General features: G+C 33.0%; 2 protein-coding genes and 2 non-coding genes across 5 annotated transcripts; 2 read left to right on the top strand and 2 right to left on the bottom strand.

The window, feature by feature from the left end:
- The first annotated feature begins 2750 nt into the window (after positions 1-2750).
- On the top strand, positions 2751-2853 carry LOC137816778 (U6 spliceosomal RNA). Its single transcript, XR_011081889.1, has one exon. It is a non-coding gene; the product is annotated as a U6 spliceosomal RNA (small nuclear RNA).
- A 559-nt stretch (positions 2854-3412) lies between these two features.
- LOC137816770 (small nucleolar RNA U3) lies at positions 3413-3601 on the top strand. The gene has a single exon (XR_011081882.1). It is a non-coding gene; the product is annotated as a small nucleolar RNA U3 (small nucleolar RNA).
- Positions 3602-17966: 14365 nt separating this feature from the next.
- LOC137813661 (membrane-anchored ubiquitin-fold protein 3) lies at positions 17967-22013 on the bottom strand. 2 transcript variants are annotated; one of them, XM_090300876.1, is made up of 4 exons: positions 21585-21963; positions 20441-20512; positions 18530-18703; positions 17967-18360 (listed from the first exon to the last, which is right to left on the bottom strand). In XM_090300876.1, exons 2-4 carry the CDS (start codon positions 20454-20456, stop codon positions 18305-18307), a joined length of 246 nt encoding a protein of 81 aa, XP_090157002.1. In that variant the 5' UTR covers positions 20457-20512; positions 21585-21963; the 3' UTR covers positions 17967-18304. The 2 variants fall into 2 exon arrangements, with proteins under 2 accessions (XP_090157002.1, XP_068472135.1); XM_068616034.2 differs by lacking the exon at positions 20441-20512 and having other exon boundaries at positions 21585-22013.
- A 4446-nt stretch (positions 22014-26459) lies between these two features.
- Positions 26460-27288, bottom strand: LOC137813660 (glutaredoxin-C1). Its single transcript, XM_068616033.2, has one exon. It carries the CDS (start codon positions 27170-27172, stop codon positions 26792-26794), a length of 381 nt encoding a protein of 126 aa, XP_068472134.1. The 5' UTR covers positions 27173-27288; the 3' UTR covers positions 26460-26791.
- Positions 27289-27599: the final 311 nt, after the last annotated feature.

The raw sequence follows: 27599 nt of genomic DNA, 5'->3' as shown, positions 1-27599 counted from the left end.
AAGTACTCCATCAATTCTTGTCTGCGACGCTCTTTTTGTGGTTGGGACTGACTGATACAGTTGCTTGTAGTAGGCATTGTGCGTAACAATTTCAATCCAAAAGCAATCATACAAAGAATCATGACTGATGCACCTTCATTATTTTTTTTTATTTGTTCTTCGATTTGTGAAATTAAATTCATGTTCGCCGCAACAAGATCGTCATAAATTGCAATTGTTTCCTCAAAGTGTACCATCTCTGCCTCGTCATAATTTCTTTCCGAATTCATACCGAACGCAGTTATCGTATCGGTGTAAAAGTACACCAATACAGTTACCCTAAAACGTACTTTTAATTAATTTTAATAAAAATAATTAATCAAAATTACTATATCATTCAATAACATAATTTAATCAAATAACAAATAAATATAAACAAATAAAATAAAAAAACCTAAAATTTCTATTTCTACTTCTAAAAATATTCATTTTAAATACATAAATTTTTATCTTTGTAATAATTTATGAACAATCTAAAATAATATTAACTACAGATTATGAATTTTTATTTGGATTCTGTAAAAATATTATTTACAAATAAAATATTATTTCTTATAAACAATTTAATTTTTAAACACTAATAACTATCTACAATTATTATTACAAATTCAAATTTCTTCTGTAAACTTTTTCTGACTTTTTAAATTACTATAAATTTTTTTTTAATATTTAATTCTAACACCAATAATTTATGTGAAATACAAATTAAAAAAATTTAAGTCAAAATGATATTTCTACTTTAAACTTTTACTGTTTTTTTTAATTACTACAACATTTTTATAATGTTTTTAATTATAACATTAATAAATTATGTTTAATCTACAAAAATGAAAACCCTATAACTTTAAAATTTTGAATTCCATTCTGTCAAAATAAAATATTTTAAATCTGTTTTATAAACAATTCATTTTGAAATAAATAATTACTTTCTAAATTTATAATTAAAATATCAATTAAAAATAGCACTTCTAAAATATCAATTACTTTTTAAAAAACCTACAAATTACAAATTTCTATTTCCACTTGTAAAAATATTCATTTTAAATACATTTATTTTTTTCTTATAACAATTAAATCTTATAACAAAAATTACAAAAACATTTTTTTTAATCTTTTCAAGTTTTCTTTAATCACAACAACATTTTTTTATTTGATTTAATTATAACATTAATAATTTATGTTTAATATAATAAAAAACCTAAACTTTACAAATTTCTGTTTCCATTCTCTAAATAATTCATTTCATACAAATAAATATTTTTCTTAAATGTTAAAAAATTAATAACTATCTACGAAAATTAAAACAATAAATCAACTAAAACAATTAATTTAATTAACTATCTAGTAACTCCTTAACATAATTAACTAAACTCTAAACAAATTATATTACAACAACAGCCTTAACATAATAAACTAAAATAAATTCTAAACAAATTATATTACAAAACCATAATCATTCAAACATCAATATAAAACAGAAATTAAATAAAATAACTTTACATAAAAAATTTAAAAACCTGAAGATAAGCACTCAAGAACCGCAATAGGGATGGCTTATAGGAAGAACAACACACCTCAAAACAACATAAAACAAATAAATTAAGTAACATTTCTATTTCACAAATTTTACAACATAATCGATTATCGCATCACTTATACACACATGATAATCGATTATGTTAGTAGGCAAAAAACAAGCATAATCGATTATCACAACAAATAATTGATTAAGACCCCTTTTACACACTTCAGATAATCGATTATCAGCGCATAATCGATTATGTTAGTAGGCAAAAAACAAGCGTAATTGATTATCACAACAAATAATCGATTAAGAGCCCTTTTACACACTTCAGATAATCGATTATGGCTCGAAAATTTTACAGATAATCGGTTACTCGCTTAACTTAATCGATTATCTACACCATAATCGATTATTTTGCCTGTGCTGTTTAAGCCATAATCGATTAACCAACAATCAAACACATAAACTCACCTCAGATGAACCCAGATGAACCCAGAGATGAACACAGCACTTTCAGATGAACAACCTATACGTTACTGAAGCCCCTACCACACACTATGACTTACGAATCTCTCCAACTACACACTCTATGCTTCGCTCTCTTTGCTTATGCTTCGCTCTCTTTGGTTATCTGTGAATGGAGGAAGCAACTACATCGTTTTATAAAGAAACCAGGTTACACACCTACCTCTCACCCACTTCATTGATGACCTTTCAAACTTTCACATGGTCAAACGATTCCTGAGCCAAGTCAGGAATCTCATGCTTTCATGTGGCATGCATGCAGGGCCACTGTTCTTCTTGATTCCAGCACAAAAGTAAGGGCAACATTGGAACTTCGTGTGGATGACTTGGCACTCCCACTGCACAGTGCAACTTTCTCTTCATCTTTCAGAAGAACCACAATTCACTCATGTTTCTCTTTCCTTGCACCTTCACCCGCACCAATACATGGATCCAAACGGGGCCTTATTGTTGCGTTTCTAAAACACAAAAATATATCTTTCTCTGCTCAGCTTAAGAAACAACTACACACATTATCTTCTCTATTTCCACTGGATGATGTTGTTATGCATACTCTACTTTCCTTGCACTGGTGGAAGATGTTTGGTTCCGTTGAAGTCCCACACCTTGTAATGTTACGAAAGCATTAGTGTTTATAATGAAGCCAACTACGCCCATGATTGTCCCTTTGGGGACATCTGATAAAATTGGAACGATACAAAGAAGATTAGCATGGCTCCTGCGCAAGGATGACACGCACAAATCGAGAAATTGTCCAAATTTTTTTTTCTCCCTACTGAGTTCGTTTTATGGAGGTTCAGGTGAGTTTATTCCAAGTTGTGTGTAATTTTTTCAATGTTTTATATTTTGAGTTTGAAGTTTATTATTGGTAACGCATGATAGTTGTATTGAGAGATAGTGTTGCTTCTGTCTGCTGGCATCATGGATCATGAAGAAGTGGGAAAGTGGTGGGTTTCTTTTAGTCTAGTTTCCTTTGAAAGCTTTTGTGCTGATTTCAGTTTTTTTAAACTCACCGCTCGTAATGATCAATGTTTGGCACCAGATGCAAGAAAAATATCCACAAAGGCTGTTGGACTCCTCGACCCCGTATCCTTCACTCTAAAATCTTTCTTCAAAAGATATTTCCTTTGAACTTTTCATAATCCACATAAAAAACCTGATCAAAAGTCATTACCGCAAACATCATCTTCAGCTTCAGATAGTACGCAATAAGAAACCAGATACACGGGAACTGTTTACCTTGGCAACAGCTAACATAGTCCCACATTGAAAACCTTAGAAAAAGAAAACAAGTTTGTAAAGGTACACCCAATGCACTTGGTCACGACCTTATCTCTGTATCCTTGAGTTCTAAGAGACAGGAACTGAAGTCTGGTGGATGAAACCTAACCCTGTGATCAGAGCGTGATTAATGGTGTGTTGTGTCTTCTCTATGTATTAGATACATCTTAGCTGCAGAGGATTGTTCCCATTCATTATGACTGGGATGGTCACAGGGTTGTCTGACAGATAAGACCCTTTTTTCTCCACCTTTATCCTATTCGATACGTTATGAATTAATTTGGAAAAATTTCTAGAATACTATACAAGGGTTAGGTTTACCATAGCCGTCCTTGTAAATCACATTTATGAGTGTGACTATGGTAATAGTCGCACTTTTAAGGCCTAGTCTTACAATGGTAATCCTCCATTGCATAACGTAATAGCCACACTCATAGCTTTTTGGTTGTTTATTACACAATAATTCAAGAAAAAGTAAAATTTAGTATATTGATAAATAATAAAAAGAAAGAAAAAAATTAAAAACATTTAGTCTTATCCAGCTCAAATTTTGAAAATTTGAATTGGATCGACCTCTTAGGATGTTATATCCATGCCATGAACTGGTTAATACAAAAAACTTCGTTAGTAGATGGTTAATTAGTAACATACAGAGTTAAGTTTATAGTGTACATACGTATCAATGATATTCTTAAGACTTGGGTGTTGAAGAAGAGCTTTGATGACTCCAAATCTCCATGGATTGCTTGAAGACTATTTTTTAGCTTAGTTGGGTGTGTTCGAGGGTAGTTTGAATTTGTTAATTCACTCTTAGTTTGAATCCAAAGTTGGTTTAATTCAAATCTTTTTGAAAATAGTGTTTTATGAAGAAGCAGAAAAAAAACCAGTAGTTTTATCGTTTAAATCGGTTGTTTCATACTTAAGGTTTTTTTAAATTGGTTTTGGCATATTTGAATTTGGTTGACTTTACTGTCAAACCAATTTAATCGGTTATTTCGACAAAACAACCGACTATTTTTTTAACTGTTTTAACAGAATTTCGTTAAGTTTGTTAAATCTGTTTTAAATGATTTGAAATTGATTTGGCTTTTACAATAAATGTTTTCAAACTGCTAATTGGAGTATAAATGTTCTGTTATACGCTCCTAGCATTAAGGTTACAAGTGTTGAAGATGGTTGCTGCCCCTTCAAGATTGTGTTTGATGAAGACTTGTATGTTGTGTTTGATGAAGACATTTATGTACTTTCCATGTATTTGTGCTTTGCTTTAAGAATGTCTTAGTTAGTGCTTAAAGGTTGTCTAAGAGTAGCTTTTTGCTGAGTAACTCACCTCATAACCACTGGCCATGTGTTAAGAACAAGCATAAGTTTTCTAAAACTGTTTTGCACATGTTTTACACAAAAACATGTTTTACTGCATAAAAATAAATCTGTTCTTTTCTAAATAAACAGATTCATTTTCTTCACTGATGCCTTGGCTAAAGTCTTGTAAAAATTTTATTTTGTGCATCAGGTATTTTGACTAAGTCTTCTTCTTTTCAAAACGACTGAGTTTCAAATAGTTAAACTTTCTCTGTTTTCGTTTTGAAAAATAAATCTGTTCATCTGTAAATGAATAGATTCTTTTTTGCCTCTGGTGCCATGTCAAGCTTAAACGTTTTTCAGTTTTATCTCAGCACCAGAATGGTTGACTAAGTCTCCTCACTTAACAAACTCTCTAACTGCTTTTGAAAATAAATCAGTTCATTTTATTTTCAATCTGTTCATTTTATAACAGCTTTAACTGTTTTTCAAAATTCTGTTATAAGCTGGCCTTCTATAAAATGCAAACTTGTTTTCTGAGTAAAATAACAATTTCATACATTTGCAAAAAACAAGTTTTAACAGCAGAGAGTTAAGTGTTTTCAAGGATTAGCATTTGTTCTTCAAAGATTTCAAAAATCACAAAGTGTTTGTTCTTGGTTTGGTTCCAAAAGTTTGGTGTGAGGTGCAGCTACTGTTCTAGCAATCTTGCCTACTGGTTTAAGGCTGATCTTTGTTACCTCAATCAGGTGTAGTCGTTTCACTTCTTATTACTTGTAATAGTTTGGTTGAATCCTCTTCTTGATAGGTGTTCTTGGAGAGTGGATGTGTGTGTATGAGTGCTGAAATAGGTTTTTTCAGCAAGAGTACCTAAGTTCTTGTAGGTTTCAAGAACAGTGGGAAGTGTACTTGATTGTACTGTGTGTTAGTGAATTCCACCTGTTGTTGGTGAAGACTGGATGTAGCTCAGGTTGAGTGAACCAGTATAATTGTTTGTGTTCATTCTCTCCTTCACTCTGCAATTTCGTTTCTGCATAATTGATAAAACAGCAGAGAAATAAATCTGTTCAATTGAAAATAAATCTGTTCTTTCTGGGCACAGTGCATACTGTTCTTGATTTCTGAAAAAACTGTTTTAATCTGATAAGAACATATAAAATCTGCTAAAAGCCACTGGAACAGATTGACTGTGATAGGTTGCTCAAGAAACTGTCAACGCCATTAATTGAACCTTAAACAATTGCTTAAAGTTGTAGCTTGCTGTTCTGTGATTAAGTGTTCTTAATTTCTGGAAAATTGCTTAACATCAAGAAGAACATTCATAGTCTGTTAAAAGCCACTGGAACAGCTTGTTTGCAAAGATCACTCAATTAATTAGCATGTTATCAATTGAACCTTAATTACTTGCTTGAAATTGAAGCTTGCAGTTTTGTGTTTCACTGTTTTTCAAATCTGATATTTGTGTGTGTGCTGCTGGAAATTTTCACTGCATAATCTTGTGATTAATCTTGCTGAATTAAAAGCTCTTCAAACAAAAATATTGCTGAAATAAATCTGTTCATTTTCACATAAATCGATTTATTTTCTGTAAAACTGGGTTAAACACTGTTTCTGCGAAGAAGTTTTAAAAGGTCAATTCACCCCCCCTCTTGAACTTTGGCACTATTAAACCCAACAATTGGTATCAAGAGCTAGGACTTGTATTTTAATCAAGTTTGTTTGTAATAATGTCTGAGTTCAATGTGCTTTTTGCTGAAGGTTCTGCTGTTAATAGACCACCTATGTTTAATGGAATGAATTATGCATTTTGGAAAGTTAGAATGAGAATTTTTATGGAATCCATTGATGCATTAATTTGGGAAGCTGTGGTCAATGGACCTTATGTGCCAATGCAGGTTGTCAAGGATGAACAAGTTGAAAAGTCAAGATCAGAATGGAATGAGACCGAAAGGAGGAAGGCTCAACATGATCTTGTGGCCAAGAACATCATAACCTCTGCATTGACCATGGATGAGTTCTTCAGGATATCTCAATGTAAGTCAGCTAAGGAGATGTGGGAAGTCTTAGAAGTGACTCATGAAGGTACTGAAGAGGTGAAAAGGTCAAGGAAACATGCACTCATCCAAGAATATGAGCTGTTCAGAATGCAACCCGAGGAGAGCATTACTGATGTGCAGAAGAGATTCACCCACATTGTGAATCACCTCACTGGCTTGGGAAAAGAATTTGACAGAGAGGAGCTCAACACAAAGATATTGAAGTGCCTCGACAGAAGCTGGCAACCAAAGGTGACAGCTATCTCTGAAAGCCGTGATCTGTCAAAACTGGAAACTGCTGCACTGTTTGGAAAGCTGATGGAGCATGAGCTAGAGCTTAAAAGACTTAAAGAGCAGGAAACAACAGAGAGAAAACCCAAAGGGCTTGCACTGAAAGCAACTGAATTGGATGAGATCAAGGAAGAAAAAGAAGATGTTGAAGATGATGATACAATCAGCCTTCTTACAAAAAGATTCAGCAAATTCCTGAGGAAGAAAAGCAAAAACAGGAACCAGCAGAAAAAAAGGTATCCTAAACCCAATGATTCAAATTCCTCTAAATATACTTGCTTTGGATGTGGCAAAACAGGGCATATCAAAACAGATTGTCCAGACAATCAAACAAGGGACAAATCTGCCAGCAAGAAATTTGAAAGGAACAAAGGAAGAAGAGCCTACATCTCATGGGAGGAAAATGAAGTATCCTCAACTAGCAGCTCTTCAACAGAAGATGAGGAGAACAATCTGTGTTTCATGATGAAGGATGAGGAGTCAAGCTCTGAATCAATTGGAAGCAAGAAAAACCAGTGGTACTTGGACAGTGGCTGTTCCAAGCATATGACTGGAGATCTTACAAAGTTCACCAGCTTAAAGCTCAAAGCAGGACATGTGACCTATGGTGATAATAACCGAGGGAGAATTTTGGGCAGAGGAACTGTTGGAACTGGGAATTCAACAACCATTGAGAACGTGCTGTATGTAGAAGGACTCAAGCATAGTCTTCTCAGCATAAGTCAGCTTTGTGACAAAGGATACAAAGTGAATTTTGAGTCAAGTGGCTGCACAATCTCAAGTAATTCATCTAGTAAGGCATTGTTTACTGGTAAGAGAGTGAATAACATTTACTTGTTGAATATCATGGAAACTAACTCTTCAAATGAGTGCTTGCTGTCCAGAAGTGATGAGTCTTGGTTGTGGCACAGGAGGTTAGCTCACATACACACAAATCACTTGAATAAATTGAAATCTAAAGATTTAGTTTCTGGTTTACCTAACATTAAATTTCAGGATAACAGGCTTTGTGATGCTTGTGTGAAAGGTAAACAAATCAAATCCTCTTTCAAGTTAAAGGATATTGTCTCTACAAAAAATCCATTGGATGTGTTGCATATGGACTTATTTGGTCCATCTAGAGTTGCTAGCTTGGCTGGAAATTTGTATGCTTTGGTTGTTGTGGATGATTACTCTAGATTTACATGGACTCTATTTCTTGCACAAAAACATGATGCTTATTCTGCTTTTAAGAGATTGGCAAAAATTCTGCAAAATGAAAATGGTTGCTGCATTAAATCAATTCGAAGTGATCATGGGGGAGAGTTTCAAAATGCTAAGTTTGAGAGGTTCTGTGAGAAGCATGGGATAGCTCATACCTTTTCAGCTCCTAGGACACCCCAACAAAATGGTGTAGTTGAAAGGAAAAATAGATCACTAGAGGAACTAGCTAGAACTATGTTAAATGAATCTAAGCTACCTAAGTATTTTTGGGCTGATGCTGTTTATACTGCAGGTTATGTCTTAAATAGGACCTTAATAAGACCAATTCTTAAGAAAACCCCATATGAATTGTATAAGGGCAGAAAACCTAGTGTGAGTCACCTTAGAGTATTTGGGTGTAAATGCTTTGTATTGAATAATGGCAAAGAAAATCTTGGTAAGTTTGATGCTAAATCTGATGAAGGTGTGCACATTGGTTATGCTTTGAATGGTCATGCATATAGAGTCTTCAATAAAAGGTTGCTCATAGTAGAAGAATCAATGCATGTTGTGTTTGATGAAACTGATCATAGTATATCTAAAGCTGCTGATGAACCTGACAGTAATGAATTTAAATCTGTTTTAAATCAAAATGAATCGATTCATTTTGATACTGCTGATACACATGCTATACAAGAATCTACTGCAGCTGCAGGTTTGCCAAAAGAGTGGAAAACCCCAAGAGACTTAACCCTTGATAATGTCATTGGGAACATTGAGAAAGGAGTGTCAACTAGAAAATCCTTGAACAATTTCTGTGAAGCAATGGCCTTTGTATCTCAAGTTGAACCCAAGAATTTGAAGGAAGCTCTCAAGGACAGTAACTGGATTTTAGCTATGCAAGAGGAACTGAATCAGTTTGCTCTTAATGAGGTCTGGACTCTTGTTCCTAGAATACCTGAGATGAATGTAATTGGAACAAAATGGGTATTTAGAAACAAAATGGATGAGCATGGAGTGATCATCAGAAACAAGGTTAGGCTTGTAGCTAAAGGGTACAATCAAGAAGAAGGGATAGACTATGATGAGACATATGCACCAGTGGCTCGGTTAGAAGCTGTTAGACTACTGCTTGCCTTTTCATGCATCAAAGGGTTCAAGCTATTTCAAATGGACGTGAAGAGTGCCTTTCTAAATGGCTATATAAATGAAGAGGTATTTGTCTCACAACCACCAGGTTTTGAAGACCATCAACATCCAGAATATGTGTTCAAACTCCAAAAGGCTCTCTATGGACTCAAGCAAGCTCCTAGGCAATGGTATGAGAGGCTAAGTGATTTTCTAACCTCACAAGGCTATGAAAGAGGCACATCAGATAAGACCTTGTTCATTAAGAAGAAAGGAGATGACTCAATTCTAGTCCAAGTATATGTGGATGACATCATTTTTGGATCAAACAATGGAGAATTGTGTGAAGCTTTCGTGAAAGTCATGAAGAGTGAGTTTGAAATGTCAATGATGGGTGAGTTGAACTATTTTCTAGGTTTGCAGGTCAAACAACTCAAGGATGGCATTTTCTTGAGTCAAGCCAAGTATTGCAAGGATTTGCTAAAGAAATTTGAAATGGACAAGTGTAAACCTATCAGCACACCCTTCTCAACAAGCTGTCATTTGGATCATGATGAAGCTGGAATTTCTGTTGATGAAACCAAATACAGAGGACTCATAGGATCACTGCTGTATCTTACTGCCAGCAGGCCAGATATAATGTTTGCAGTGTGCATGTGTGCAAGGTTTCAGTCTGCTCCTAAAGAATCACACTACAATGCTGTCAAAAGGATTTTGAAGTATTTGCAAGGAACTAAAGAAGTTGGCTTGTGGTATCCAGGTAACATTTCATTAAGCTTGACTGGGTATTCTGATTCAGATTTTGCAGGTTGCAAAATTGATAGGAAGAGCACAAGTGGAACCTATCATTTGCTTGGATCAAGCTTGATCTCATGGCAATGCAAAAAGCAGGCTTGTGTAGCTCTTTCCACTGCTGAAGCAGAATACATTGCAGCAGGGAGTTGCTGTGCTCAAACTATATGGCTTAGACAACAATTGAATGATTTTGGTATCTTACTTAACCATATACCTCTGCTGTGTGATAATACAAGTGCAATCAACTTAACCAAAAATCCTGTCATGCATTCAAGAACCAAACACATTGAAATAAGGCATCATTTTCTAAGGGAATACATATCTAATGGAACATGTGATATTAAGTTCATTGGTACTGATTTATAACTTGCTGATTTGTTCACAAAACCATTAGCCAAAGATAGGTTTAATTTTCTGCTTAATGAATTGGGTATTATAAATGTCAATTGTACCTAGCAGTAAAAAATTAAATCTGTTTATTCGCAATTAAATGTGTTTATTTTCTGCACTGATACGCATTGATGACTAGGAAAGAGAAATTCTGATCTTTGACTGCTTGACTGATTTAGTGGGCATTAACCTCTGTACCTTTGACGGTTTTGGTCATGGTTATGTAACCGATTTGATGGTTTGGGTGCTCAATAAGAATTTGAGTGTATGCATCGTGACCCTAAAGATTTGGTGCTTATTTTCAAAGATACTCTGCACAAAATTCAGAAGCATAATATCTTCATGCATATCCACTCATAACTGCCATATCAATCCATTTATTCTGCTATAAATCTGTGTGAATACTTGCTACCCACATTGGCCATTCTCTTTCTATTCTCACCATTTGAAATCAAGAAAAGAATTCAGGTTACCATGGCTTCGTCTTCAAGACAAAAACAGAAAGGCAAGGGAAAGCAAACCACTTCTCAAGGTGTGTTAGAAGGATGGTTCGCTGGAAATGAAGAAGGCATCAATGCCTACATTCATGAAACAAGCAGGAAGCAGATCAACATACCCAAGGTGCTGGATTTCAACTGGCTGAAATCTGAAAAACTGGTAGAAACAAGGACTGTGTTGAAGCACCAGAAACTGAAAAAGATGCTGGAATTAACGGGTAATGTCTATCCTGACTTGGTTAAGGTGTTTTATATTAACCTCACATTGGATGGGAAGAATATTGTCTCTTACGTGAAAGGGACAAAGATGAAGATCACAAGTGAGGTATGGAATTCTGTGGCTGGAATAAAATATGCTGGACTGAAAGTAGGGAAAGGAAATACCAGTGGAATTTCAGAATTCAACAAGCTGCAATATTACAAAAGTTGCATGAGGAATCCTACAGAAAGCATAAACAGGTTCCATGCAGGGCATTTGAACCTCACTCCACGTTTAGTTGCATACATCATAGCTTGGCAACTGATTCCAAGAGGAACAAACCATGTTGTCCTACATGAAGAGGATCTTATTCTCCTATATTGCATCATGAACCAGATTAAGGTAAACTGGGTGTTCATTGTCAACGAACACATGCTGAAGTCAAAAAGGTTGGCTGATTACAAATTTCCCTATGCTATTCTTGTTTCCAAATTAATTGATTACTTTGGTATTGATGTTACAAATGAGAGAAACGACCCTATCAAAGCTGTAAGTGAGATTGATACTTCAACTCTCACCAAAATGGGTTTTCACAAAATTGAAAACAAGTGGGTGGTCCTCAAGGAGAAGGACACTCAAGCAGAACATGAAGATGAGGATGAAGCTATTCCTATGGATGATGACTCTCCTGCTGCCCAATCTGAACATGAGGAAGTTGCTGCAAATGCCATAGTTGCCTATCAAAGTCCAGAATACCGTGGAGAACCAATGTCTATGTTTGAGAGGCAAGTGTTGTACCGTCTTGATGTCATGTCTGCAGAACAAAGGGCACACTTTGAGGCTACTCATGCAAGGTTCCAACACCTTGATCATCAGATTGAAGGGGTTCAGGCACAGCTTGCAGAGCTTTACTACAAGGATCAGTAGTTTGTTTTTCTGCTTTTAATGCTTTCATTATCAGTTTTCAAGTTTATGTAATGTTGAACAATTTGGTTTTCTGGTTCTGAACTATTATGGTTATAATTTCTGCTTTATATCCCTTTATTCCCTATCCCTATATGCTGTTTGATGAATCCAAAGGGGGAGAAAAATAGCTCACCATGCTAGGTGATGCTAGCTGAAACAGGGAGTTGATTCTGCACCTTTAAACAAATTCTGCATGTTATGCAATATTGCTGTTTTCTGGTTTAAAGTCTGGTGCAGTGCAGGTACTTAAAGCAACGATGCTATGAGGTTAGCTATGGGGATTTGTCTCCATCAAACAGGGGGAGATTGTTGAAGATGGTTGCTGCCCCTTCAAGATTGTGTTTGATGAAGACTTGTATGTTGTGTTTGATGAAGACATTTATGTACTTTCCATGTATTTGTTCTTTCCTTTAAGAATGTCTTAGTTAGTGCTTAGAGGTTGTCTAAGAGTAGCTTTTTGCTGAGTAACTCACCTCATAACCACTGGCCATGTGTTAAGAACAAGCATAAGTTTTCTAAAACTGTTTTGCACATGTTTTACACAAAAACACGTTTTACTGCATAAAAATAAATCTGTTCTTTTCTAAATAAACAGATTCATTTTCTTCACTGATGCCTTGGCTAAAGTCTTGTAAAAAATTTATTTTGTGCATCAGGTATTTTGACTAAGTCTTCTTCTTTTCAAAACGACTGAGTTTCAAATAGTTAAACTTTCTCTGTTTTCGTTTTGAAAAATAAATCTGTTCATCTGTAAATGAATAGATTCTTTTTTGCCTCTGGTGCCATGTCAAGCTTAAACGTTTTTCAGTTTTATCTCAGCACCAGAATGGTTGACTAAGTCTCCTCACTTAACAAACTCTCTAACTGCTTTTGAAAATAAATCAGTTCATTTTATTTTCAATCTGTTCATTTTATAACAGCTTTAACTGTTTTTCAAAATTCTGTTATAAGCTGGCCTTCTATAAAATGCAAACTTGTTTTCTGAGTAAAATAACAATTCAAACAGTTCATACATTTGCAAAAAACAAGTTTTAACAGCAGAGAGTTAAGTGTTTTCAAGGATTAGCATTTGTTCTTCAAAGATTTCAAAAATCACAAAGTGCTTGTTCTTGGTTTGGTTCCAAAAGTTTGGTGTGAGGTGCAGCTACTGTTCTAGCAATCTTGCCTACTGGTTTAAGGCTGATCTTTGTTACCTCAATCAGGTGTAGTCGTTTCACTTCTTATTACTTGTAATAGTTTGGTTGAATCCTCTTCTTGATAGGTGTTCTTGGAGAGTGGATGTGTGTGTATGAGTGCTGAAATAGGTTTTTTCAGCAAGAGTACCTAAGTTCTTGTAGGTTTCAAGAACAGTGGGAAGTGTACTTGATTGTACTGTGTGTTAGTGAATTCCACCTGTTGTTGGTGAAGACTGGATGTAGCTCAGGTTGAGTGAACCAGTATAATTGTTTGTGTTCATTCTCTCCTTCACTCTGCAATTTCGTTTCTGCATAATTGATAAAACAGCAGAGAAATAAATTTGTTCAATTGAAAAATCTGTTCTTTCTGGGCACAGTGCATACTGTTCTTGATTTCTGAAAAAACTGTTTTAATCTGATAAAAACATATAAAATCTGCTAAAAGCCACTGGAACAGATTGACTGTGATAGGTTGCTCAAGAAACTGTCAACGCCATTAATTGAACCTTAAACAATTGCTTAAAGTTGTAGCTTGCTGTTCTGTGATTAAATGTTCTTAATTTCTGGAAAATTGCTTAACATCAAGAAGAACATTCATAGTCTGTTAAAAGCCACTGGAACAGCTTGTTTGCAAAGATCACTCAATTAATTAGCATGCTATCAATTGAACCTTAATTACTTGCTTGAAATTGAAGCTTGCAGTTTTGTGTTTCACTGTTTTTCAAATCTGATATTTGTGTGTGTGCTGCTGGAAATTTTCACTGCATAATCTTGTGATTAATCTTGCTGAATTAAAAGCTCTTCAAACAAAAACAGTGCTGAAATAAATCTGTTCATTTTCACATAAATCGATTTATTTTCTGTAAAACTGGGTTAAACACTGTTTCTGCGAAGAAGTTTTAAAAGGTCAATTCACCCCCCCTCTTGAACTTTGGCACTATTAAACCCAACAACAAGATCAGTTTTTGAAATCAAGTTTTCTCCAAGATTGCTTAAGGCTTTGGATATTTCTCTAAGAGTGAAGTAGGACTTGTTGTGTACTTTGATTTTTGATTTGTACCAGGTTTGTATCAATCATATTTCTTCTTGATTTGTAATTCTGTAAGTATTGGTGTTCACAAAGTCAGAGGGTATTCTGATCTGTGGTGTGCCAAAAGAAGTGTGTGTTCTTGAGGGGATCAAGATCACTTCTTTGGTGGTTGTGTGGTTGTAATATGGTTTTTTATTACTTAGTGGATACTCAGAGGTTTCTGGAAACTGGATGTAGCTCTTGATATAAGAGTGAACCAGTATAAAATAGCTTGTGTGATTCTTTCTCTCCCTTAACTCTTGTATATCTATTTTTAGTTGTTTTTACACTTTGTTGATAAAAACAACCGATTGAATCGCAAAAACAACCGGTTGAATAGCAAAAACAACCGGTTGAATTTTTGGAATTTAACTAAAATTGTTTTCTATCTTGTGTTCTTTGATTCCTTTGGTTGTGATTCTTCTTTGAATTTCATTATACTTTCAAAGTTTGCGAAAATCTTTTATAATCAATTCACCCCCCCCCCCCCCCCTCTTGTTTAAGGCCCTCGATTCTAACAATTGGCATCAAGAGCTAGGTTCTTGAAAGATATTCAAGTTGATCAAAAGTTCTGAATTGTTGAATTGATGGCTGATAAACTACCTTTGAGGAAGGTGCTTCTATAAATAGACCACCACTGTTTTGTGGTGTGAACTACCAATTATGGAAGGTACGAATGGAAATCTTTGTTGAATTTATTGACAAAGGTATTTGGAATGCAATTAAAAATGGACCTTTTATTCCCATGGTTGAAAATGAAAAAGTTATTTATGAAAAACCTTGGTCCCAATGGACTGAGCAAGAAAGTAAGAAAGCTCAATATGATTGCATTGCTAAGAACATTATCACATCTGCTATAAGTTCTAGTGAGTTTTTCAGGGTATCTCAATGTGAGTCTGCAAAGGAAATGTAGGACACTCTTGAGGTGACTCATGAAGGGACAAATGATGTGAAAAGGACAAGAAAGCGTACTCTCATACAAAAGTATGAGATGTTTAGAATGCAAAAGGGTGAAACCATTGTCGAAGTGCAAAAATGGTTTACCCACATAGTAAATCATCGTATGAGTCTTGGGTAAACTTTTGATAAAGAGAAACTCAACATCAAAGTTCTCAAGTGTCTTGATAAGTCATAGCAACCTAAAGTCACTGCCATATCTGAATCAAAGGATCTCACCTCCATGACCATTGCCTCATTGTTTGGAAAGCTAAGAGAGCACGAATTGGAGATGGATTGCCTGAATCTTCAAGAAAATAAGGATAAGAGGGTGAAGACAAATGCATTGAAGGCTGTTGGGAACAAAAATTGTCAAGACTCTAGTAATGAAAGTGAAGAGGAAATATTCAGCTTGTTGTCTAAGAAATTAAGCAAGTTTCTCAAGAGGAGAAACAACAAAAATAACTCATCCAACAGGTATGACAACAAGAAATCTATTGAGTTTAAATCTAACAAATATACATGTTTTGGGTGTGGTGAACAGGGGCATATAAAAGCTGAGTGTCCTAATAAAGAAAGTCAGGAAAACAAATCTCACAAGAAGAACAAATCAAAGAGAGCCTACATTGCTTGGGATGACAGTGGTGTCTCTTCCTCAAGCTCATATGCAAGTGAAGAAGAAGAAGCAAAATTGTGCTTTATAACCAAGCAAGAAAGTGACACCAGCAGTGTAAGTTCTAATTCTTCTATTGATAGTGAAAATTATAGTCATATACATGTTTTGGGTGTGGTGAACAGGGGCATATAAAAGTTGAGTGTCCTAATAAAGAAAGTCAGGAAAACAAATCTCACAAGAAGAGCAAATCAAAGAGTGCCTACATTGCTTGGGATGACAGTGGTGTCTCTTCCTCAAGCTCATATGCAAGTGAAGAAGAATAAGCAAAATTGTGCTTTATAACCAAGCAAGAAAGTGACACCAACAGTGTAAGTTCTAATTCTTCTATTGATAGTGAAAATTATAGTCAACTTCTCAATGCTTTTAAGGAAACACATGAAGAAGCTAACAAATTGGCTCTTTCAAACAATAGATTAAGAAGGTTGAATAATTGGCTGGAAAAGAAAGTCAAAGTCTTGGAAGAAGAACTGAAAAACTTGAAAAATGATTTTAAAAATCTGAAACAGTCTTGTAAAAGATCTTCTTGCAAGAATGACTCAAATGTTTGTGAAAATTGTGAATCTCTTGAAAAGAAGATTCACTATCTTGTGAATAAGATTTTTAAAGGAAAATCAAATTTTGAAACTGTCCTAGCATCGCAAAATTGTGTTTTTGGGAAATTTGGACTGGGGTTTAATCCACAGAGCAAGAAGAGTGGTGTTTCAAAACCTTATTCAATTGTCAGGAAATTTTAACAGGTTGAAAAATCAAAACAACCGGTTGTTACTTACTTCTATTGTATGAAAAGAGGTCATTGTGTTAGGTACTGCAAAATTAGAAAAAAATTTGTTCCTAAAGGTGTTATGAAATGGATTCCTAAGAATCCTAAGGTTTCAACTGATACAATTAATGCTCATGGACCCAAGTTTGTAAAGGGACCAAATCTTGATGCTTGATTTTTGTCTTATGCATGATTCTTTGGTGGAAAAACAGCACATGTGATTTCATATAATGTATTGTAAATTTCTTTTGAAAATGTCATTTTGTAATGAAAACAGTGCTTATGAGATCTTTGAAATGATTAATACAAAATAAAATTGAATTATGCATTTTAAAATATTTTATAAAATTCTTATTCTGAAATATATTTTTCGAATGTAAAATCCAATTTATCCAATATATATATTCTTAAAAAATACTTTTTAAAAGTGAAAGGATTTTAAAAAATAATTTTCATTATTACACTACAATGGAAAAGTGAAAAACAATTATAGAGGTGAAGGATACAATTGCATAGAAAGCTTATGCTTGCATTTGCACCAAGCCCATTCCTGTTATCACTGAATTGAAACTTGCAATCTTTTATTTACATTAATTTAACCAAATATTACTCTTGGTTAACAAATAACTTTGAGTAAGTATTCAAATTAATCCAAAAAGATCGTTGTCCTAACTAAAAGGTCCTTGAATTAAAATTTTATGCAATTAAATTCTTGATTGTTCATTTGATATTTATGTTAAGTGTTTCTCTTAATGGAAAGTTAATAACAATAAAATGATTGTTGATGGTCACTGCATCCATGACAGATAAAATGAAACAAATAGCAGTGCAGCCATGGAGCCAAAGTCACATACTCTTTCTCTTCCTTTTTCATATTGCTAATTTGGCGCATTCATTGCTTTGATGCCATGTGACAGGAAGCAGGGATTGTTCGACATCCTTAGAAATTAGTGACTGAACCTTTTTTGTTCTACAATAGGGTAAAGTTCCTTTGGTGTTATGTAAATTTAATAAATTATTAAATACATCATCCCTCTAACATTTAAATGTTTTTTAAATCCTCAAAAATTTAAGCATCTTTGAAGTACTTTTCAATAAATATTCTTGTATTAAAACTTCATATCAACTTTCTATTTGTCATAGTCACCAAAACAAAATTCTAAAAAAAATGTTTAGACTTTAGAAGAACAAAAATGATACAAATATTTTTGGAGGATGTATTTAATAAATTTGAAAGTTTACATAATCAGAATGTATTCAACTCATTTGATATTATGACATAGACTGCTCCTAGTTGATACACCAAACATCTATGTTATAGAACATGAGAAAATCATCACTGAGACAAGCATTGCTACACAGGAATGCCCTCCAACAACCCTCAACTATGATGGGGTTTGGACAGTTATACAGATTATTGTCTTCCCAGCTACGCATATCCATGTCCTTTGGATATCCCACCAAACAACTAATGCAATATCAGAAGCTTAACTCTTCACGAAGATGATGATAATGATGATGATGATGGCTTCTCACAAAATCGAGCATGCACATATATGTTTTCTGGGCACCTCATCAACTTTTTTCTCTGTTTGCGCCAACAAAAGAAAATTTTCAACATTTTCGGTCGTAATACTTGGTCCTAGTTAGCTTTAGAACATTGCTAAGTACCTTAAACCTATACAGAACTGCTCTTTGAGGTATACATGAATGATTATAAAAAACTGTTACACAATATATTCCAGAATGAAATATACCTGCTTTCGCTTTGAGCAAAGATGGCTGGACCACAACATGCATGGTGATAATAAACCCTTTGGGAAGCTCTCCTAGAGGTACTCTACACTGGCCAACCGTTCTGTTGTTATCCAAAATTCTCCCACCACTTATCAGTTTTATATCATTTGCTGCCTTTGGTATAATTTTCTTGTCTAAGAACAACCAATACAATTTTTTTGTTAGAAACAAAACAAATAAATAAGGGAGAGGAATATAACACCACAACAACAGGAACTCAAGGAAAAATTAAATATAACACGTGTCCAAAATAAGACAAGGTACATAAAAAATTATCCATAAGTCATAATCCACCCGATAACAACACTAAAAGACAATTTTCTACATCAAATATATATCTTGTTGTTAAAGGGTAAATCATTTAGTGGAAGAGACTAAATGAGAACTTAACTGAAATTGCCGTCGAATTTAATAGTCAATACCAGAACCAGAATATCACAATATGAATGTCTGGTTATATAGCCAAACCAAACTACCCATCTTAATTCTAGTGAGCTCAAACAGCATTTTTTAACAATGATCTAATCTTTCTCCCCTACTTTTTACCCTTTTCCTCCCCTCCCTCCTCCCCTAACACTTCAATTGTTCTCTCTCTACCTTATATATATTATAATAAATCTGTCCAGATTTGGATAAAGATCACCTAATTATATATTTTTTTTCCATCCATTCATTGTTTTCCTTTTCTTTTTTCATTATTCAATAATTTTCATCCCCTCCAAATTATAAAAAAAAATAGTAAACTTAATTTAATTTATGCAAAATTAGTTTAAGAGAAATAAATAAAAATATTAAATTTATATTAATTTTCAAAAAAGTCAAAAAGAAATATTGATTGCAAAACATTTAACTTACATAATATTTTTGTTTATATTTAGATTAAAAAATGTAAGAATTTAATACAATGATGAATCATTTAAAAACAAGTAAAATAATAAATAAAGTAATTTTGAGACCATGTTCAAGAAGATATAGAGAACTATGTAATAAAAAAAATCTCAAAAAAGTAAAAAATAATATAGATAAACATCAAAATATACGAATGCAACAAAGTAATACAAAATATCATAAAATAAAATGTGTCAACAAGATTCGAGGAGTGGTTCAATTTAAAAGAACTCCGCATAAGCTTTTCTAAAGCGCCACCTACTAGCTTTTCTTAAAGCACTTTATTAGTTGTTCTAAAAGAAAGCAACTTACTTTTTTAAGAGCTTTTATTTGAAGAGTGTATGTTCTAGCTTTTTTAAGGAGAAAACAGGTAAAAATGAAATCGGGTCAAACGCTACCTAAGTGTAATGGTGTAAGAAGTATAATGGGGAATGCAGCAAGTTTAATAAGATGTGAACTAGCAAAATGTCTTGGAGGTAATTTGAGGATCATGTTATGCCCCAAGTCAGCTTTTAGGTATCCAGGATCAGTCAAACAAACTGACTGAGATTGATTCAGATGCCACATATAGAATTCAAACTAAACAGACAAAATGGAAAATCTCCAAGTACAATATATAATTGCAAAGGACATATCAAACTCAGGAAACTTTTTGCAAACAGTCACCATGCTCTATGGGAGTGGTTCTTGGTTTCAGAAGTGCCGCCAGCCACTAACAACAAAACAAGTGTAGCAGAGATCAAATTGTTTTTTTGAGGTGTATAGTGGACATACAAGAAATGATAAGATTAGGAACATGTATCTAAGAGAAATTTAGAGTAGATCCTACTTAGAATATGTGAAGTGAATGGACATAAATGTAATCGCATTCAAAATTCAAAGTAGAGAGTACATAAATGCATTGAGAATGTGGGGTGGCTGGCAAATGCATGTGCTTCAAGATTTGGTGGGGAAAAACTAGTAAGAAAGAGATATTTGCCAACCGTGAATAGAGGCCATAGTCCTCCCCCTATTAGGCAGCTACGTCATGGATTTGGCAGCTGCTATTGACAACTCTGGTTTTGATACAAGATTGTAATTAATGTTAAGATGAAAAAAAAAAATCACAGGCACTCGTATATATAATAAACTACAAAAAGTCATGATGAAAAGAAAGCAAGGAGCTAAAAGACGGTCTCAATGGCCAGTGACCACTATATGGACCCATTAACCAACCTTAACTCAAACACTTGATCACAACCAAATGTAGTCAAGACACATTTTCTCCCTGTATTTACAAACTAACAGAATTCCAGACAACATTCTAGCATCACATGTGGAAGAGGTTTATGATAATAAGGGTAAACAAACATGTGACCATCGATTTCTTTTGTTCACTGTTTGCATATCCAATCCCACAATTCAAATGTACATGCCTAGACATGAGGGTTGCAAAAATTCAACACGTGACGCATTTAAAAAAAAAAACATATCAAGTTGTTTCCAGCCCAATAATTATTAATGGTACCAAGGTTTCAAAAAAAATACAGTCCATTTCAGCCACAGAATGAAGGTTTTAAGGCTCTCCACAACCGAAATTTAAAAAACCTTGACCAGTCCTTCCCATAACCCGAAATTCAAAAAAACAAAAATGAAAGAGCTTTCTACCTATTTCATCAAAGTATCACATTCCCTAATTTTTAAAACCAGCAAGAAACAAAGAATCCACTTCACCTAAATCTTCCCCCATTCAAAACAAAAAACATTTTTTTTTCAAAGCAAGCCCTTCCAACTCTAACGCCCCACTCACAGAGAACTCCAAAACTAACAATCCAATTCGTGAGCAGAGAACACACTTTCAAAACAGAATCAAGCAACACATCACTTCCAACACCTTCACGAACACGGTTTTCTTTAAAAGAAAAACCAAAAATCATAACAACAGCCCTGTTTGCACAACAACAAAAAAAAAAAGGAAAAACACACGGAAAGCTCGCAGCAAACACGCAGAGCCACTGACTTCACGAAAGTTCAATAACTCGGAACCAAAGCACTGGTAGTAGGTTAATTGAAGGCAACACCGTCCTCAGAATTAAACTAAACAGCAAAGAAAAATTGACCATGGAAAATGAAAAAAAAAAAGTTAACCTTTGGGCCACTCTGCAAAAATCCGGTCCTTGAGCATAGATACGGTGGAAGCAGGGGAATAACGAAAGGGTCCCATATCGGATCCATCGTAGAGACGAAACTTGAGCTCAACTAGTTCTTCCTCCGGCATCTCTCACTCTCAATTCCAATCGCTGATAATAATTACAATAAATGCTTCTTTCGAAACAAAATAAGAATAAGCTTCAAATAGATTCTGCGGGATTCAGACAATAAGAAGCAAAAGGAAAAATCAGACAATAAGAAGCAAAAGGAAAATTGCCAACGTCACAGCAAACCCTATCCCCCAATATTCTCTCTCTCTCACACACACACACCCTTTTTCTTTCTTTTGCCAAATCTATCTATGACTATTAACATTTTCTTTTTCTCTCTTTGTCAATGGAGAAATCACAATAACCTTCTTTCCTTATTTATTTATTTATTTATTACTTCTTTGCTTTGTTCCTATTTATAAGATACACATTAAAAATGGTGTTGCATCTTTTTATAAGATTTATATATATTAATTACTATTTAATTAATTAAAGTCATTAGGAAACAATAGTTTATATTGTATTAACTAAAAAATACAAAATATATATTTTTCTTAAAAGTTCACACGTATTTATGTCATTAAAAACAAAAAAATTATTGTGATTTACTTATATAAATTAAATAATAATAAAATTATATTAAAGGAAATAAAATTATTTATTATATAAAATATTTAAATGTTTGTTATTTATTCATTAAAAAGATTGATAAAATTTATTAAATGCTTGGTAATTAATATTCCTCAATATATTTAGATAAAATAAATTTAAAGTTTGATATTATATAATAATTAGGGGGAAAATATGCTTGTAACATATTATAAAAATTTGTATTAATTATGATTTATAATCAATTGAAAATATAACATTTTTAATGGGTGGGTAGAAATGTGAAATGGGTTCATTCTAAGAGTTCATTTAATAAATTATGTCACCTTGATTTAGTTCGCATTTTAAATATATAATTTTTTTTTCTCCTAATCTTAAGTCGTTAAAATTATTTTTTAACTAACTTAAAAAATAACTAATTAACTTAAAATAAGTATATGTTTTTAAGATTTAGGTTATATTAATTAAATTAATTTTAATATTATTTGATATATAAATTATAATGCATGTATATGATTTAATATTTTATTATAATACTTTTAATTTTTAAAATATAATTATTATTTTATAAAATGGATAGGTTAGATCGAATTTATTCTAGAAAAAGTGGGCTAAGTAAAAAAATGGTTTGATTCAATTTATACCACAAAATTCTTTAGTCTAAACTGATTTATTTTAAAAGCTTTTTGGAATGAATTTTAAGATCAGCACATTTAACATCTATAAAAATCTTTAAAAAATATAATATTAATTTAGTTTAACATTTTTTAATTTGTATATTTTATTTTATTTGAAAATATTCCCGCTAACTTGCTAGCTTTTACGAAAATCATAAATAAACCTTAATTAAAATTTAAAAAAATGTAAAACAAAAGTCGTCTTTTTAGGTATAAACATTTCTCCCAGTGATTGTGGTCAAATTCAAGTATTCAACATGCAGCGAATTGGGATGACAATTCCTTGGTCTTCGATTCTCGTCCACTGAATTTATTTTCTTCTTTTTAAGGAAAGAAAAAGTGAAATTTGAGTTAGTGAATGAATCAGAGGAAGTTGCATTTGGCAATTACTACCGACCAAAGGATCTTTTGTTTTTGCTTGTCTAAACATCAATAACTCAAAGACGTAAAACAATCACAAAGGTAGATTTTAGAATCCCAATAGGTTTCAACTTGTCAATTGTCTTCTAATGATTTTGACAATTCACATTTTGTCCTGCTTCTATTTAACAACTCTATATATTGATAAAATATTAAATTAAATTATTTAATAAAATATTAATAAAAGTAGTTGTAGGACTGGTATAAATTTTGATGGATGTCAAACTATCATAATGTAATGACGAAAGTAGTTCTGATTTTTGTTTTTATCTGAAGGTAAGAAAGGGGAACAAACAAAGGATGACAATAAGAAGGATGGCTTTATGAAACTAGGAACTCCCTCACCATTTAAGTGGGTGTGTTCTTAATAAAATACTAAAAGTTCATAAGAATGAAAATAAAGATAGTTGATTAATTTTTCAAATAGAAATGGATGAATGTGATTATAGGAAAGTGCCATTAATAATTTTGACTAAGTCAAAGGTTTTTTAAGGTATTTAAAAAATCACATCATTTTAATAAATCACTTGATAAAATGAAACAAACACAAGTAGAAAAAAAATATTAAAGATTTAAGTATAGCATAATGACGCATCATTTTTACATTTGTAAATTATATTTGTTTACTTAGAACTAATATCAAACAACATGTCATGTCATATATTTCTCAAGGCTTATAAATATAAACACTATTCTATATTAGAAATATATTATTTAAATATTATATTTTTTTTATCGTTATGGCTAAAATAAAATGATCTCATATAAGGTCTGATTTAGAAATGAAAATTTGAATAGAGCTAAAATATTATATTGAAAATTTTCATAAATAGTTTTAACTAGCTCCACGGGTTGTGTAAAGGTTTTATAAACGCGATTACAGAATACTTTTTAAAATAGTTTTACGTACAGGTAAAAGAAGTATTGTGTGGGTAATAAAAAGAGACCATGGAAATTTTAATGTTTTATACTAGTTCACATGTAATTTAAGTTACATATAATATATTTTAAAAAATAATCATTTAAGAAAGGTATTAGAATTATGGAAAACAGATTTATAAGACTTAAACAAATTCTGTTAAGATTTTTCATTGAAAACTTGATTCAACCAATTGAATGTTAGGTCAGTCAATTTCAATTTTTTCGAATCCTTTTCAAAACTATTGAGTATAAAACAACCGATTAAAACAATAAATCAACAGGTTATTTTTCACTACTTTAAAAAATATTTTTCTTTTAAAAGAACTTGATTGATCTATTTTAGATTAAGTTAAGGGTGGAATGACAAATTCTAATCTAACCAGAACCCATGTCCACAAGCATCAACCCAACCTTCAAGCAATCTTCATGGATTTAGAGACATCAAAGCTTTAAGTTCAATAATTTCTTCCCTCCTTATACTCTTGTATGTTATAACTTTTGCACTAACTTAAAAAAATAAAGTTTACCATTGTAAATCCATTTTCTAACAGCACATCTTTAAATAATACTTGCAAAAAATTACAAAAAAAAAATTCAAAATATAATTCCATCATCTCTTTTAACCATTCTTTACAAAAAAAGTCTTTTTCTTCCTTTATCTAAAATTGCTTTACAAAAAAAATTTCAATTTTCTTTAAAAAGGAAATAAATAATTTAAAATACAAAAAAATTTAAAAACTAAAACCAATTTACCTTCTTATATTACAATAAAAATATAATATTTAAAAGAGCGAATCATCTATATATGTTTACAAATCTTATACATTATAAAAAAATATATATTATTGTAAAATATTGAATAAAGTAAAATCAAGTGAATATAATAACTTATAAATTTTAAAATATATAATTAGCTAGTTTTCCTTTTAAAGAATTCTAGAGATGTTGAGTTAACTAATTATAATTACACTCAATATATAACCTATTGTATATAATTTTTTTTAGTAAAAATAAAGGGGGGGAGGGGGGTACATGGATCAATGTCAAAGGGAAAAAAAAAGGAGGGGAGTAAAGATGGAGTAGGAAAGCACTTTCTAAACCGCTGATTGCACTTAACAATTTGAGGGTGCCCTTAGTATTCCTAAGATAAATTAAAGTAATTGACATCCAATTTAATGGGCTATAGTACGATTTCCCTAAAACTTAATATGAATTGGGTTCCGCACAGGCTATTGTTAATTGTACTTCTCCTATTTACTAATTCACTGTCCTTTACTTCTCTTCCCAAAATTACCCTAAAAGGAGACTTCCTTCCTCATTCTTCAATACCTGATTGCCTTCACCCTCACTGGTTGAGCTCAGATGGATCTTCATATCATATTTGTCATCCTTTTGCCCTCACCCTAACTGTTTTTGTTTCTATCTCACCGTTATTTGCTCAATTAGTTGTTTGTTCTTACTGTTTTGGGCTCAGTTCAATCTTCAATGCAGATAAAAAAAAAAAAAAAGTTCAATGTTCAATGATGAGAAATGCATTTATCATTCTAAAAATGTACATATGTTTCCTGTAACACCACCATGACCATAAATTTTCAAGTGACCTTTATTCTCATTTTCATTTTTAACTATATAAACTATAAACTTGATTAGTATCTATTTGACTAAATATAAATAATTTATTTATATCGGTCAAACTTTATTTGGTTTTTCTTGAAAGATTTGTTTTCCTTAATTGTTTTAAAATGAAGGTGATTTTAAGTCGTTTTGGAGTCCTGTTTTTCTAGTATTTGGTATAGTAGAAAGATAATGGTAAATATAAGAGGGAAGTGTTATTAGTATGATTTTATACATTGCATCAGTTTTTATTTATTTATCTTTTATTATTGATAAAAAAGTAACAATTTTAATAAAAGAATTTACCTTTACAAACTATTAAAGCATTTTCCTTCAGATCCTCCTTACTTACTTGCCATTGAAAGGGGTCAACTTGTACACACTTTTTTATCCTCACAACTCTTCACTGTTATCTTCTCTCCATATCAAAGGAAACATCCTCTTTCATGACTCCCCACTTACCAACACAGTAAAAAGACCAGACTTTAGAACCATTTTGGGACAAAGCCCCAAAACTCAACAAATAGATTAAACAATGAATAAATATGCCATATAACTCTTTAAAAGACAGAAACAAACAGTAAAACTAACTCATCTTTTTTTTTCCATTATGCTGCCTTTTATCTTTACAAAGCTCAACACAAACAACCCATAACAAACCCAAATACCACCCAACCCAACCAACAAAACCAAAAATCATAAGAAAACATTAAACTGAAAAAAAGTAGAACAGTGATTAACAGGTCAGTAAGAAGGTGGAAGCAGAAGTGTATCCAAAATGGAACGGAAGAAGGGACTCTCACAAAAGACCACTTCATGCCCTTCCTGATGATGATGAAGATGATGATAATAATATAACACTGTGTGATAGAACCCTTTTTTTAATTTTATTTTTATATATTTTGATAGATGACTAGAGCCAGAGAGCACCAGCTTCTTTGAGGAGAGGGACGAGGGTGCCATTGATGTGGCAGGCCATGACTCTGTCCATGGTTCCCACAAGCTTGCCTCCGATGAAGACGACAGGAACAACAGAGGGAGAGCCTAGTAACCTCATCAAGGCTCGTTCGAGGTCCTTCCCTCGGGGATCCTCGTCCAACTCGTGCACGGTTGGGTTCACCCCCATGCCGCAGAAGAGCCTCTTGATGGCGTGACACATGCAGCACGTGCTCACACTGAATATCACCACCGCATTCTCTGATGCCAGCCTCTCTATGCGTTCTAATGGATCTCCCACCACCGCGTTCCTTGGTGTCACGTAGCTCCCCCACGAAGTAGCTGCTTGGTAGTGCATTTTTCAAAAGAAGAAAGAGTGGTTCTCAGGTGCTAGATAGCCACACACAGAGAATGAGTATGAGAATGAATGACTGAAGTGAGTTTGGTAACTTGGTTTGGTGTTTGGTGTTTGGTGTTTGAGCATTGATATTTATAGAGGTGAAGAACTAACACTGCCTAATGGGGTGTGCAATATTGTGCTTTTTTACCTGAATATTATTATAATATGGAAACCTGGTCTCACTCTCATCTCATCACTAGTCGTCACCTTATGCCATGTAAGAGAGAGACAGAAAGAGGAGAGAGAATTGCATGTGATTATAGTAACTAACTACTTATGATTAATGGAAATTTCTATTTTCCTGCTTTAGAGTGTCATACTCAATAATGAGGTTTATTTGCTTAAGCTTGGGAGAGGCAATTCTTCCTGCCCATCATTATGTTAG

The sequence above is a fragment of the Phaseolus vulgaris genome, chromosome 1 (genome assembly GCF_051622355.1).
Source record: "Phaseolus vulgaris cultivar YP4 chromosome 1, ASM5162235v1, whole genome shotgun sequence".
Classification (NCBI taxonomy): domain Eukaryota; kingdom Viridiplantae; phylum Streptophyta; class Magnoliopsida; order Fabales; family Fabaceae; genus Phaseolus; species Phaseolus vulgaris.
This window is presented reverse-complemented; position numbering and strand designations above follow the sequence as displayed.